Genomic DNA, 16,281 nt, shown 5'->3' on the forward strand with positions numbered 1-16,281 from the left:
TTTTTAGAAAAGAGAACATTGTTAGATATTTTCCATGCAATTTTAAAAGGACAAGAGGACACAGTTCAAACTAGATTCTTTTCAATGGAAAATTTGGAAATTACATAATAAATTGCACAAACAAAGAAAAGCCAGATTACTCTTCTGTGAATGGCTCCACAATTTGTCAATTTATGATGGTCTCCTTTCTGTTGCTTATGGAGAGCCACAAAATGTGTACTCTGTAATGGATGTGATTTAAAATGCAGTACACAAAGAAGCTACTCCATTATGGTAACGTGAGTAATTGTTACCTCCACCCTTGGGAGGGGGATACTTCAGAAACAAGCAGCACCAACATACAATAACAGTGTACACAGTGTGCAAACACAGTGCACCATCATAAATAGAAGCATAACACATCATATGGGCTCACAGCACGCACAGCATCGTTCACACATTCAAACTATATGTGTCAAAAAGAGAGAGGGTTGTGCTGTTATCTGCATACATTAACAGTATTTCACTTAAGCATAAACCTTGTGGATCTGTGTATGTGTGTCTGTGTGCGCACGCATACGGTTGTGCGCCTGTGTGTGCGCGCGCCAGTGCAGGGCATGCAGCTGTGTGTCTTGGTGCGCGCCGTATTAATGGGGAACTCGGGCTTCAGATCCGGCTGTTGCTGCTCCTCTGTGATATTCCAATTCGCTTTGATGCGGGGCCCTCATCAACGTACGCAAACATAAAAACACACGCACACGCGCCACATCAGACAGCTGGTCCCCGATTAAATCCCTTGCTTTTGTAATTATTCAGAATTGGCTCAGAAACAAAGGTGGAATTCACGGCATAAAAAACAAGTGCAGCTTTCAGACGACCAGTGTCCAGATGGGTCCCGACACACTGCGCGCTTGTTGCTTGTTATTGAGTTCAGTCGCTGATCTGGGACTGAGGCCTCCACAGTTGTTTACTGGGGCAGCGCTACAGTGCCTTCTCAAGTCCCACTAAGCTCCGGCTAAGTATCCGGGAAAGCAAGCCAAAGCAGGCAACTAGCATGCTGAGGTTAAGCTTAGTGAGCTATCGACAGAGAGAAGGGGTTGGTTTGTCCTCTGTTCAATTTGTGTGTGTGTGTGTGTGTGTGTGTGTGTGTGTGTGTGATTACGTGCATGCGTGTGTGTAGTGGTCAGACACAGGCCCAGGAGAGAACACCGCCAGCGCCTCATCCTGTAGTGTCTATTATCCACGTATTAGAGCTCTAATAGACGCAAAGAGGCTGTTAGTGAGCTGCCCGTCATCCCAGCCGTGGCCCCTCCCCTCCCCTCTCTCCCCATCCCCTCCTCCGGTCCTCCCCTCCCCCCTTTTCACTCCTTCTTCGCCTCCCTCCTCCCCCGCTCCTTCACTCCTCCACCAAAGTGCTGACAGAGACATGGCGCCGAGCCAGACTCAAGCCGGCAGGTTGTCACAGACTGACTGACTATGTAACAACTCAGTAGCTTACTGATCTACTAACTCACTGCATGCCTAGCCCAATTCAAGGACTTTACTGGTTCTTCAGATTTGGACTGAGGGCATGAATCCCTCCATGTTGAGAGTGAGACCAGTTATTTGCCTGCCATACTGAATCGTCAAAATCATTCTTTGACTCACAGATTTCATGAGCATCCCGCTGACATTAAATAATATCAAATATCGCATGTGCCATTTGGATGCTTTCATCCAAAGCGCCTAACTTTACCGTGAGTGCATTCACTTTTCCTACGAGTGGCCTCAGTGGGAATCAGACCCATAAAACTGACATTGTTAGTCCCGTTCCCTATCTGTTGAGCTCCAGGGCCTCAAAAACTGCTCCCTCTACACCACTGTTCTTTCTTAAAGGACCACAATGGAAATGAGCCTTAGGGCATTATCCTGATGTCTTCTTTTTTCAATGTATTTTGGCAGAACTATGCATAATCTTTAATATGGAATTGTTATATAACTTCAATCAATCTATCAATCAATGCATAGATTCAGATTGGTATCGCCTTGCCAGTCTGCAGATTCAGTCGAGCGACTCGTTATTCAGGCCGTTTCTGAGCGGTTTGAGTGACAGGCGAGCGCGGCAACCCACCAATCACCCAGCAGCATTAATGAGAGGTGAGCGGAGGGTCGAGCCACTCGGCCCGTCTGGCTCCGCCCTCTCCGCGGCTGTCAGTCACCTCGGGCAGGAAGCCACCGCTCCCGCGGAGACGCTGACACGCGCCAGCCTGATGGTGTGACAGCGGAGAGAGCGAAGGGTGAGAGTGACAGCTGGGCTGAGCGATGAGGACCTGATCGATCCCCCAGGCGTGCCAACAGAAGGACGTGGGGAGGGAAGGAGTGATGCAGAGGAGGCGAGGAGGAGGCAAGCGTGATGGATGGCGCGAGGGCCGCACTGTGTTGAGAGCCAAGAGGAGGAGAGGGAGATGAGGATGGAGGGGAGGAGAAGAGCGGTGGAAATCAAAGTCATGGCACAGACCAGACCGGGGCCAAATAGCATTTCTTAATCTGTTTAATAGGTTGTTTCATCTTACCTAGGTGCCACATGGGTGGGTGTTACCACATAGGACAATACAGTGACTGGCAGAAACGCTAGATGATCACAACAGAGTATGTAAAAGTCAATTTAGTATGCCCTAACAACTTATGCAACGCTGTTTAAACCTGATGTCATAAACCCCACCCATCTGAAAGTTAAATCAAACACAAAGAATTATTTGCATCTACCGTTTGACCCAGATGTAGGACAGGCAGAGAAGAACGAGGGGAAGAATCAAGACAAATTGTTTTTACATGCTCCAGAGGAATTGTCTTTTAATGGTCCAGGCCATTGACCATTAGACCTCAATTACTCTCCTTCCATGTGCCCTTGTGTCTTTGTCGGTTTGCTTCCAACCCCATTAGCTTAGACGTTTTAACATCTTAACCGTTCATGCTGGTGTTTGCATATGATTTCCCTGCATTGTCTCATATAGGCCTGTGTCATTTGGGTGCCTATCTTGGAGGTAACATGTAAGATGTAAATGCAAACTGTTAGCGACCCGAGAGTCGGTAGAATAAATCGGCGAGGCCGCTGTCCACCCCTCTGCGGGGCGATAGTGAGAGGACTCATTTACTCTGTAATGTTATTAACCCAGCGCGGCTCCACCAAACAGATGCTGCTGCCGCTTCCAGACCTGAACTCCCATCGACCCGGCCGTCTCTCAGGCCCGGCGAAGGAAGGCCGACTGCCACACACACTAGCCCCATTGTGGGAGCTGTCTGTGGGCAGGACATCTCTGTCAAGTAGGGCTCAGAGCGGAGCTGGCTGGCTCTAGATGTACTGAGGCGTTAAAGCATGCAAAGCAAGAATGCACCATTCAGAATCAGTTTACTAGGAATTAGCCTGGGTGAGTCGGTGTACGTAGCATGAATACAGCAAGGGAAGTAGGCCTGAGCAGACACTTAGTTAAGACACAATTCGCATACACACACACACACACATCTAGTCATGCAACCTTTTAAGAATTCTGAATAGGACCTGCATTCCTATTCTGGGCTGTGGTAACAGGTTTTCATGGTATTGCCAGTCATTTTCACCCATTTACAGTGTTTACCCGCCTTTTCCCGCTGCTACATTCCTGCGGTTTATTAGCTTGACTTATTGGAGTCAAGTGGTTGCATGTGGTCAGTTCCAGGAAAGACGTCAGACTAATCCCTGTCTTGTCACATGCACTCACAGTGCTATGACACGCGCGTGTACACATACAACAAGTTGATATACACACACACACAGCGATATTAAATCAATGTTCCCTCCAAATGTAAAAGCAAATTGCGTTCATGTAGCCCACTTTCATCTACACTTCCCAGACCACTTTACATTTCCATCCATATGTATGGCTTCCCAGGTCAGCTCATAGGTTTCCCTTTGAAGTCTAACAAGCCATGTATATGGAATATTACCGGGGAAATATGCATGCAGCGGCGCCCGGGCCACCGCCCCGCCCGGCTCTGATCGTCCCGTGAACTCGGCGGGTACCGGGCGCCGGGGGGCGGGAGCCAATGGGGCGACTGCTTGGGCCACCGTATCAGAGGGAACTGGGTTGCGTGCCGAACCGCACCTGCCTTCCCGATGCCACGATTTCCCAGCCTGCCTTTTCACTCGGCAAAACCGGCAGAACCCCGCCCCACCTCCCCCGACTCCCTGACTCGCTCCTCGTCTGTTTCCTCTCCCGTTCCGTTTGATTAAGAGGCTGTTGAATCCAGCTGCCTCGTCTAGTCCCCACTTCACGTCCCTGGGAGATAACGTCAGGGATCATTTGTGTATTCGCGTATGGCGTGCGCCTCTCTCCCGCGTGTGCGCCGTCTGTGGGTTTTGATACCGCCGAGTGTTTGGATTCATTTGGCATCTGCATGTCCCGGTCGGAGATGCTCGTGCGTCGCCTGCGCCGGCGTGTGTCTCCGCCGTTTATGTCTCTTTGGAGCATCGCTAGCTAACCTCTGTAGCACGTCTGTGTTTATTAGCCGGCGTTGGCGTGCTGGAAGAGCTGAGGGAGCGTCGGAGTACAGCCTCGGCGTATCCTGCCAGATGTGTTACGCAGAGACAATAGAAGCTCTTTCTTCTGCCTCGTCCAAGGAGATATCTTGTTCTTTTATGTTACCGTTTCAGAAGCTCTTAAACCTCTCCCGGGACATGATGTCACCGAGGAACAGGTGCTGCTTCCCGTGCGATAGTGTGACTGGCAGGTCGGGGTGTGGCCACTGGGAGATCCTGTTGAATATTGTTTGAACAGACTTCGCTGTGAGAACCGAGAGAGAGAACTGATACTTAAGAAGGGAAATGCACCTGGGTCTTCTTCCAAAAGATCTGTGTCAGGCAGCTGAAACCGTCACGCCTCAGATTTCACCGTGAAAAGAAACACAAATTTGAGACATATATATAAATATCTCAAATACCACCAAGGTATTGAAAGGTTTACCCTCGTCCATCACCCGGTGTTACATAATGCAGCGGTTAAAACACCCTCCTTCTCATCACTTGTTTCCATGGCTTTGAAGCACCGTGCTCAGTTAGTGCTCAGTGAAGTGGGAGGCCAGGGCGTCCCGGGGACTGGCGGCTGCACAGCGGAAGGGGGGGTCGTACAATAAGAAGGGGGCTGTCTACGCAACTTTAAAAATCCTCATCTTTATGCCTGCCAGCAACTGATGTTCCTCACTCAGGGAGCAAATTGAGTTTGCATGCCTTGATGACTCATTAACGTGGCCTTTGCAGCACTTCACCAATGCCCCTGTGCATTTGCACATATTCCATTTTTAATAGTTTTATGTAGAGGAGATGATTTAGTATGATGTTGACGGCAGTTCTTTTTTTTTTTTTTCTCTCCTCGGCTGAAGTTATCTGATCTGTGTGTTCTGAGCATGTCTGAGTGTTCATTTGTGTTTTCATTTCACACATCGCGATGGTTATTTAATGAACAGGTCATTGAGACGGAACCGTGCAAATCCCGATTTAAATCTTTATATCCATCATGTAGTCCTAATGGATAAAACACTGTGAAAATATACCATTGTAGCAGTGATTAGTTTACAAATATGCATTCGGGAATAGCTTGCAATGAATTACATTAATGTGGAGTGCATTAAATGGGCTGAAAGGCGGCCCAAACATCATTTAAACTATAATCAGCAATTAGGCTTTGCAAGATTTCCAGCAGTAAATTTGCTAAGCCTACTGAGTACGTTGCGTTGGAGCACAGAGCCCTGTCATGCGTGCTCACATTTAATCAAGACAGCCACAAAGAGCCACAGAACCACTATAGATGAGCTCTGGCTCAGAGACAAACAAGGCACAAGGAATGATCAGTTGTTTAAGACGTCACGAGTTTTGTGCGACAATACGCCTATTCAGCTGTATTTCACACATTTGAGGAAGAATAGGCTGCCATGACCAGGACAGCGCTAATACAGGATAAATACTTAATGATGGGGGATTTCTGCTATGGCGGAAATAACAAATTAGATTTACTCTCTTTACAGTAACTGAATAGCTTTTTGTGTGCTTGTACTTTTGTGAGTGTTTTTTTTTAAATGAGTCATTTCACTTTTAAGTATGTTTTGACTGAAGTATTGTTCTTCACTGGGAACTGGAAACTGCATTTTGATGGTGTGGCTTCCATGTTGGAGCGGGACATAACACAGGATGGGACTGTTCAAAAGTGCACGTTGGACCAGAACAAACATGGAAAGTGACTCGGTGCTTTGCGCATAATTTTGGATTCTTCAAAGTGAATAATCCAGAATCGCGCCATTGGTTATGTATGCTGTGAAGTAACCTAGTTCCAACTCGCTGTCCTCTTGTCCTTTTTGTCTTTCATGGGAAAGATCATGTGTAATAATAACTTCCTTGTTTTTTTTAAGTGACTCCGTAACCTTTACTCTACTCTACAACTTTTTACTTTTACTTAGACTTACCAGTAATTCTACTTATACTTAAGTAAAATTTCAGCCAAGTAACAGTACTTTCCATCCATATCACTGTATACATATGCTCACCAAACACTCTCTCTCTCTCTCTCTCTCTCTCTCTCTCTCTCTCTCTCTCTCTCTCTCTCTCTCTCTCTCTCCCAGGATACCAGAGGGCCAGGCAGAGGCAGGGTCCCTGGCCGCGGGGAGACTGCGCTCCCTGGAGGACCAGCTAACCAGAGCCAAGCAGAAGATCCACAGCTTCCAGAGACTCACCGGAGACGGTGAGCGGGGCCCGGGACACCTTGAAGTTGCAGGGGGAAGGGATCGGGGCGTCGGGGTTCGGAGAGATGGAGGGATTGATTTGGAAAGGCGTAGGGGTTGACTACATACGGTATAAAGCCAGGCGGCGGCTTGTGAGCTTTCGCCTGCAGTCAGAATCTCTGCCTCAGCTACCCCATTAACCCTGTTGTAGCACAGCGGTGATGATGGCAAAGCTCAGCCAGCAGACGGGCAGGGTTATGTGTGTGTGTGTGTGCGCCAGTCTAAGCAGGGGTCAGAGGGGGGCAGGAAGGCTGTCAGGTGAGCGGGGAAATGTGTGAATGAAATGGAAGCGGTGCAAATGCCCCAATGGCAGAACGGGAGTGAGAGAGGCAAGAAAAAGAGACAGACAGAGAGAAAATAAGAAGGACATGTGAGCGCAGAGGGCAGCGCAGGGTCAGCCTTTCCATCTCGCCGCAGGGGGAAGAAAAAGCTAAAAATACCCTCCAGCTTTTTTCCGCCGAGGGACGGAGCGAAGAGAAAAGAGAAAGAGCGGGATAGGAAGGTAAAAAAAAAAAAAAAACCGTCCCCCCGCCTTCTACCACCGCCACCACCACCTCCTCCGCCTCCTCCTCCTGTTTCAGGCCGTCCTTCCCATTCCCTGATATTTTTTTTTTTTTTTTTTTTTTTTTTTTTTAGGGAAACCAGAGCTAGCAGCTGTGTTATCCATGTGGGTCACTCCACATTGTTCGGCTGGGGCGGGGTATAGAGTTCCTTCCTGTTGTCAGAACAGTGTGAGAAAAACACATCAGAGAGCCAAGAGCCACAAACCAGTGATCAAATGCTCCATAATGAGGTCAAAGCAACACCTCGGGACACAGGGGCAGACAAGGAAAAGAGGAATATTTTAATAGTCGCATCCTGAAGCCACGCTACATGCCGATAGCCTGTATGGGCCGATACTCTAATGATCGGGAAACGAGATCTTGTATTCCCTCCTGGTATTCCTAAAGAACTTTGCGGGGGTTTTTTTGTCCCCCGTCACTCTGAGGATGAGATGCTTTGAAGTCAGACTCATTGTTTCATCCGTTTAGGTCATTGCTGGACCTCAATCGTCATTCTGACTGGAGCATGTTTGTTATGTTTTGTTCTGATCCGGTCTCTCTTATCCACCCACCCCCCACCCCCCCTTCTGCAGGCCCCGGGCCCACTCAGGAGGAGCTGCGGAGGAGGGTGGAGAACGGCGTCAAGGAGCTGTGGTACTTTGTCCGCAGCGAGGTGAAGAAGCTGGCCAACGTGGAGGCCAGCGAGAGGCAGAAGTACGCCGACACGCTGCTGCAGGACCTGGGACACCAGGAGAGGTGGGCATACGGTGCCTTGAAGTCATGCTATATGTCGTCAGTAGAAGTCCTTGAATGACACAGCAAAAGTGGTAATTTTCGATGGCGATTTGACACATATTGAGGCAGGTCATGAGATTAAAATGATGGAAAGCAGTAAAGTTATGGCAAAAGCTGACAGTGAAATCAATGTGTTTTGTTGCTAATGCTATTCTATGCAAGAATAATAATAGTAATCAGTATGCTAGTGAATTTGATAGTTGTCACATTTTTGGTGCATGCATTCAGTGTTGATTAGAGTTTGCTAGCGCTACCTGTTGATGCTGTCAAAATTTGGAACTAGGAGATGAACAAGAAGACTTGAAGGCAGCAATAGAGCAGAGGTTGGCAAGGAACAAAGGGCAAAGGAAAGGTCACAGACACACCCACACTGTCATCTGGATGGCTGGCCTCCGCACAGCTGAGCGGAGAAAGGCCCGGTGTCACTTAGCCAAGTGCTTCATTGTAATCCCGCTGAAGTGGCTTACAGGGCCCATTGTCTCAGCCGTTGCTGCCTAAGCAGCTTTCCGCAGTCTGATTCCTCACCCCATACACACACACACACACACACACACTTTCACACACACACACTTTCACATAGGCATTCACTCTCCCTCTAAGCCCCCCAAGTTTCCTTGTATGTGCTCCAGGCAAAGGCTGAGAGAGCGAGCACAGATAGGGGCAGAGGTGGAAAGAGTAATGAAATATTTGACTCAAATCAATGCACTGCTCCTTCATTTAAATTCTGCTCGGGTAGGGGTAAGAGCACTTGTCTAGGAAATTTCCCCAGTAAAAGTAAATATGTAGGGCATTTAAAAAAGGATGCAAGTACGTATTTACTCTCCAAGTGAAAATCATTAGGATATTGTGCATCTCTCTAAATTGTACTGTATTGTATTGGATTATTTACAAGAGCTGATAAGTATTTGTTTTACTTGAGATGACATCTGAAAATATGAATGAGAATAAGAATTAGTCAGGTACGTGTAGCTACAAGGTCAGACTTTTAAATAAAACTAAACTAACTAAAACTACTCAAGTACAGTAACTGCTGTAGCTGTAATTGGCTACTTTCACCTCTGGCTGCAAGGTTATTATAGTAAACTAAAACTAAGACGAACCTAGGTGTTAAAAAACACTGTTGTACTGTACACTGAAGTAAAAGTATTTTTGTTTATGTGCAGGGTAAAAAAAAGAATGAATTTTGGATGGAGCATTTTTCGCTATTTTCTGAAAACTTGATTAATTGAAAAATTAATGTAACATTTTTTTTTTAAAGAATTCCTGATTTACTGTTTGTATTACACAATACCTGTTGCAAGCGCAGGGCAAACGGGGTCAGGCCTTCCTCTCCCCCTGGGGCAACCCATGCTAAAGAATGTACGCACTCACAGCAGTGTAAGGCGCTTTGAATGAAAGTGCCGTGTCACATTACAAGGACAGGAAGACGATCCCGCAGAATCAGTAAGGCGGTACGTCTTGCCTTCCGCTACCCCTCCGCTCGCCTGTCTTCCCATCCTCTCTCTCTCTCTTCACTCCTGTTGATTCATGGCGTAATTGTAAACGGGGCCGGTAATTGCCCTCCAATTGGAGCGGGGTAATCAGCACTGAGGGCCGCTGTGCTCCGCCGCCAAGCCCACCGCCTGCAGCCTCAGCGTCTGTAGCCTCAGCCAAGCCACGGCGCTGGGGAAGCCCACAAGTTGTCTCACACACACACACACACACACACACATATGCGTGCTACACACTCCCGATTCATACATATACAGGACTGCAGCAGAGTGCGGCGTTCCCCCCCCCCCCTCTCTGTCGCTGCCAGAGCCCTCGGGGGCTGTCTGCCGATCCCTTCTTGTTAAGTCTTGCGGCCGGCGAGGTTTTGCTTTCCCTTCCCGCAGAGGGTCTGTGATGGCTCCCCAGCGGGCGCTGCCCAAAAAAAAAAAAAAAAAAAGGGAGTTTGACATCCCGTTCACACACGCTGCGGTTACGGCTTCAAAATGGGACAATGAGTAATGATACTGTCTTAGCCGTGGAGAAAGGCTAGCATTCGCCGTGCCGCGCAGTTGAATGAGGACACGGGCCGTTTATCCGCTTTATGCGTATGTGTCTTTGCAATGTGCTGCTGAATATGTGCATAAGAACTCTCACTCACACAGGATGTGACTGATTTGGGTCAAAGAAGTGAGTAATGAATTAAGCTTGTGTGTGTGTGTGATGTGTTTGTGACCAAGTAGCTGCCCTCAGCTGCATATATCAGAGCTCTCGGGCGTGTTTGTAAGTGGATGGTCACGATATTTGGCAGTGTGTGACATGTACACAAACTCGCTGTCAGAGGCTTGCAGATGGCAGACTTAATCCAAAAAAAAAAAGAAGAGCTAAACAACTAGCAAGACTCTGTTGCAGCCAGGCCGTCTGACGGAGATAACGCTCCTTCTATCCATAAATATCCTTAAAGCATGTTGAGCCTCGGTGATATTTAACATACAGTATGGTGTTTAACGTATGCTGCCTGGTGGATGCTCTTATCCAAAGCGCCTTACAGTACCAGGAGTGCATATTTAGCATGGGAGGGTGGGGCATGATGCACCTGCTGAGGTCCACAGAACCACATTTTACTTATATGCAATATAAATTCTACTTCTACTACTAATTCTACTTCTACTAATATTTATTTATTCGACTTATTTAGTGCATCCTGATGAAGCATTTAAAATATGCATGTGTGTTTCTTTGTGTGTGTGTGTGTGTGTGTGTGTGTGTGTAGGTCCATCATGACAGACTTGTACTACCTCAGCCAGGTGGATGGAGTGGGCGAATGGAGGATGAAGGAGGCCAAGGACCTGTCGGCTCTGGTCCAGAACAGAATCACCTACCTACAGGTATCTACAGGAACACCTGCTGCCCAAACAACTGGCCTCCCACACACACACACACACACGCACACACAAACACACACAGTCATAGACACACACACACGCACGCGGTGTCTCCATTCACGCATTCAATCCTCTAACTGGCACGCGCGCACATATAGGCACACAAATGTCGTGAGCAGTCATGCAAACCTTTCCCTTACACACACTCGCACACACACACACACACACATATATTTGGAGACATCTTTCACACTTGCTTGTCTCATTTGCACCACACATAACTGTCACCATCAGTTTCTAAGAGGAGCAGGTGAGGGGTGTGATAGCAGAGTGTTTCAGCAGTCGGATCTGACAAGGGAGGCCTCCTGCTGCTTGTCATCTGTCCAGTCACACACACACACACACACACACACACACTGCAGATGGGCAGACACACATATGCAGACATTCACAAGCGTACATGCACACACACAAACACACAAGAGACGGACACGAACGCACACAAGCGCATACGCAAGCACCCACACACACACACACGCACTTACACAGGCATAGACACATGTGCACACGCTCACACATGCATATGCGTACACCCACACCTCCACACACACACAGGTATAGTGACACACACACCCCGAGCTCCAGGACCCCTCCGCTCACCCCCAGCCGACCCCGCTCCCCTTCCCCAGCCCCGGTGCTGTCGGGCCCGGGGTGGGGCGGTGCGGCGCCGGGCCCCGCAGCATTAATGAGCCGGTGTGTTTGATGAAGAGGACCCAGTCAGTCTGGCTGGGCGGAGACGGCACCGCTAACAGCTGCTGTCACCACCGCTGAGGGATCACACCGCTCCACCGGCTGCCATCACTAATTCATCACACACACACGCACTCACACACACACACACACACACAGAATCATACACAGATGGATTCACCCACACCTACGCCGGGAATGCGACGCACGCGCGTACACATGCGCCGCCGCCGCAAGATTGATGCACACGCTCATACTCAAAGAGATGCTCTGTCTGTGTGTGTGTGTGTGTATGTCTCTCGCTATCTCTCGCTCTGTCTCTCTCTCTCGCTTACACACACACAGAGCCAGAGACTCCTCCCTCCTATCCTGCTGTCTCTGCCACCCCCACCAGCCTCTCTCCCCTCATTCCCGGTTTAACTAACTCCATCTCTGCGTCTGCTCCATCTGTCCGCTCACAAAACTGGCGCCTTGAAATATATTTCTTTTGTACTATCTATTCAATTTTTTGGCATTTAAAGTGGTCATATGCGAGATTGTATTTTGGATTTTTTTTTCAACATCTTTGCTGCTCAGCGCTCATTGCTGTGGTGTTTCTGCACTGCACTTCCCAGAGATCACCTGTCAATCAAACAGTGTGGGCGGGACTGTGTGTCATCTTTTTGGGGGATTTTCTGCTGATGAAGTTTGATCTTCTCTTTTCTTAGTCTGTTCAGCCATGGTGGCTATCGCTGCTCATGCTAACTACCCAGTTCTTCTTCTGTTTATTCCAAACAAACCGCTGTTGCTGTTTCATTTATTTATATGAAAATGTCGGCGTGTCTTACTTAAAACATCTTTTGTTCCTCTCCTCTTCCAATATGTCGTGCGTCTCGAACGTGGGCACCTGTAGCAGATAATTATCTGGCCTTGACTCGACATACTATTCCTCATATTCTATTGTTCTCAGGCGTATTCCCTCCACAAACAATATCTCTGTGGTCTCTCAGAACTGAATCGCGCTGCAATTGCCTTTGCATCGCACACTCGCGAAAAACGCACCGTTTAAGCAGCCACTTAACCTACAGAGCGGCACTCAGAGGCCGCCTTTGTGCTCGCATCTGCCGTCATTATCCTTGAACCGGGTCTCAGAGCACTTCGCCGCCATTCCAGCCTCGCCATTATCGGCCCCGAGATCCGACGGCGGCCTCCGCGGCGCTCGGCCCCCGCCGCACGTCGATCTCATTTAGCCGCTGCGACGGGAAAACAGCCTTTCAACGTGTCCTTTTGTCAAAACGCCACGGTAGATTATTAGCGCTGTAAGTTAACATACACCAGTGGGGCTGGTAGTGAACCGGCAGCAAATACCTCCAAGGAAATACCTGTGTGGCTTGTTCTGTCAGCACTGATGGCTGCCCCGCTCGGCTCATGTTATTGAGCGGCGGCGGCGGTAATAAGTTTTCGCGAAGCATGAAGGAGCCTCGCCCGCTCCTCGCCTCGCCTTTCTTTCTCTATTGTCTCCTCCTCTCCTTTCCTTTCCTCTCCTTTCCTCTCCTTGCCTCTCCTCTCCTCTCCTCTCCTCCTCACCTCACCTCTCCTCTCCTCTCCTCACCTCTCCTCCTCACCTCTCCTCTCCTCTCCTCACTTCCCTCCCTCTTCTCACCTCGCCTCTCCTCTCCTCTCCTCGTTTCCTCTCCTCTTCTCTCCTCACCTCTCGTCGTTTCCTCTCCTCTCCTCGCCTCTCCTCCTTTCCTCTCCTCTCCTCTCCTCCTCTTTTCACCTCTCCTCTCCTCTCCTCTCCTTGCTTCTCATCCTTTCCTCTCCTCCTTTCCTCTCCTCACCTCTCCTCCTCTCCTCACCTCTCCTCCTCTTCTCACCTCTCCTCTCCTCTCATCTCCTCTCCTTGCTTCTCCTCCTTTCCTCTCCTCCTTTCCTCTTCTCACCTCGCCTCTCCTCACCTCTCATCGCCTCTCCTTTCCTCTCCTCTCCTCTCCTCCTCCTCTCACCTCTCCTCGCCTCTCATCTCCTCGTCTCCCATCTGTTCTTTCCTCCTGTCTCTCTTCATCTTCTCGCATCTCCTCACTTTTCCTCTCTTCTCCACTCATTTACTCTCCTCTCCTCTCCTCTTTTATCATCTCCTCTCCTCTCCTCTCCTTTCCTTTCCTCCTCCTCCTCCTCTTCCTCCTCTTCTCCTGCTAGCGTGTGATAGGCAGCGTTAGCTGGTGGGTGCCGGGCGGCCTGATTACCGTGAACCATCTACAGCTGCAGCAGCCTAATGAGGAAAACACTCCCATCAGCCAGTAATTGCTGTTTAGGAAGCCGGTTGGCACGAGTGTTGCGGAGACGCTCAGACCGGCTGCCGAGCAAATCACAACCCGCCCGGCGACTCATCGACAACACAGCATGTGTCACTCTGCTGGCTTCCACTTTTTCTTTTTTTTTTTAAGAAAAAAAAAATCCTTGTTTTTTTCCCCCAGTGCTTCCCATTTGGTATTCTTCCCTTCAGTCTCTGTATGATATTGAAGCTAATTTATGAGATGGGGAATGAGAGGGGGAGGTGGGGAATCAGAGGAAGAGCAAATTGGAGAGAGAGTAGGAAAGGGAGAAGAGGAGAGAGAGCATCAGAGAGAAAGGGGGGGTAGAGAAAAGAGATGGGGGGAAAGAGAGAGGGAAAGAGTGAGAATAGGAGGAGAAAAGAGAGGTGGCAAAAAAGAGACAGGGGAAGAGAGAGCATCATAGAGGAAAATGGAGAAGAGGAGAATAAGTGACAGGGGGAAGCAGATGGAGCAAGAGAAGAGAGGGGGAAAGGTAGAGAAAGGGAGAGAGGGAGCATAAAAGAGGTAGTGAAAAACGAGGGAAAGAGAGCGAGAAGTAGAGGATGAGAGAGCAAGAAAAATGGGGGGAAAGAGCATCAGAGAGAGAGGGGTGTTGAGAACAAGAGAGGGATGGAAAGAGGAAAATAGAGAGGGGGAGAAGAAGAGAAAGAGAGTGAGAGGGTATCATAGACAAATAGAGAGAGGCGGAGTATAAGACAGACAGCCAGGCAGAGGGAACAGAGGAAAACGATATTAGCCGTGTGTTATTACAAGTCAGAGAGCGGGGCTTTGAGAGATACAATACGAAGGTCAAGCAATAAAAAAGGTTGAAACATTCTTTCCTCCTCCTCCTCCTCTTCCCCTCCTCCTCCTCCTCCTCCTCCTCCCCGTCCCAGAACCCCCCAGACTGCAGCAAGGCGAGGAAGCTGGTGTGCAACATCAATAAGGGCTGCGGTTACGGCTGCCAGCTCCACCACGTCGTCTACTGCTTCATGATCGCCTACGGCACCCAGCGCACCCTCATCCTGGAGTCCCACAACTGGCGCTACGCCACCGGCGGCTGGGAGACCGTCTTCCTGCCCGTCAGCAACACCTGCACCGACCGCACCGGGGCCACCACCGGACACTGGTCGGGTAAGATACGCTCACACGCATATACACACACGCACCATCATCGCACGTGTATACACAGCTTGGGAATGGTAAAGTTCTGAGACAACCGGCACTTTGGCGGCCCCAAGTGGCAGCGAGAGGTAACTGTTTGAATTTTTGAAGGTTTGAAGTACTTCGCTACCCAGAAAAAGCGTGTAACTTGACCTGAATTTCTTCTGCTGGTAGGGGGGGCGGTAGTGGGGGGAAAAATAACTTTTCACAGCAGGTTCAGCTTTCATTAGTGAATCCAGCTTTCTCCGGACAGAGCGCTCACTCACTGCTGTTAAGAGAAAGTTTTGTGTCACTCTTAAGTTTTGATTTGTCACTTCCAGCGACTGTACCTGACACCAGAAATGAATTTCGGGAAAAAGGGTGACTCTATGGTGTCTCAGTTGAGTTGGATGGGATGCTCCTCTCTGTTGCAGCCCCAATTTGTCATTAAGACTGATAAAACAGGTCCTTTTTTTTTTACATTTCAGTGCCAAAAATATCCATCTTAACATAGCACTTAATCTAGTATTGAGTCTTAAAATCAGAATTTTCTTAAAAGCAAGTGATAAAATCTGAATTTTCTTGATACAAGTGGAGTCATCTGTCTTATTCTGCCTTGTTTCAAAATATTGACACTTGTTTCTAGAAAATGCCTGAAACAACTGAAACATTGGAAACTGCATTGGAAACTAATGGAATTGTCTCACCCTACAGGCAGAATTTTTCATTTGATTTAAAAAAATAAATAAATAAATAACAGTTTAAGACTAAATGGCCTGTTAAGATGAACATTTTTGCAGTATGCACATCCCAGCTGGCAAAACTAATATTGCCATACTAATTTTTAATTTGCATTTTTACCCACTTAGATAAACATTTCCATTAATCTGACTTATGCCACATGTAGAGCTGTTCGTAGAGCCGCGCTATACAGATAACTCATGTTTGACCAAAATGTCAGATGGAATCGAATAATTCAAACTTTACCACATGCTTGACTGCTTGACCGTCCACAGTCCTGCAGTGCGAGTGTGTTCGCCTCTGCCAGGCTGACAGGACCTAAGCATCTGTAAATGAAGATCAATGATGATTTGGGATTTACTCCATGAAGCCGTGCCCGCTGTGCTCCCTCTCTATCTC

At 48.5% G+C, this 16,281-nt stretch overlaps 1 protein-coding gene across 1 annotated transcript in view; it reads left to right on the top strand.

Moving 5' to 3' along the window:
- fut8b (fucosyltransferase 8b (alpha (1,6) fucosyltransferase)) overlaps positions 1–16,281 on the top strand; it is a 30,568-nt gene that overhangs the window by 458 nt on the left and 13,829 nt on the right. The window contains exons 2-5 of the mRNA XM_071904354.2: positions 6,607–6,725; positions 7,901–8,063; positions 10,843–10,957; positions 14,895–15,132. Coding sequence (XP_071760455.1) covers positions 6,607–6,725; positions 7,901–8,063; positions 10,843–10,957; positions 14,895–15,132 — 635 coding nt within the window. The remainder of the gene's footprint in view (positions 1–6,606; positions 6,726–7,900; positions 8,064–10,842; positions 10,958–14,894; positions 15,133–16,281) is intronic.

The sequence above is a fragment of the Centroberyx gerrardi genome, chromosome 18 (assembly GCF_048128805.1).
Source record: "Centroberyx gerrardi isolate f3 chromosome 18, fCenGer3.hap1.cur.20231027, whole genome shotgun sequence".
Classification (NCBI taxonomy): domain Eukaryota; kingdom Metazoa; phylum Chordata; class Actinopteri; order Beryciformes; family Berycidae; genus Centroberyx; species Centroberyx gerrardi.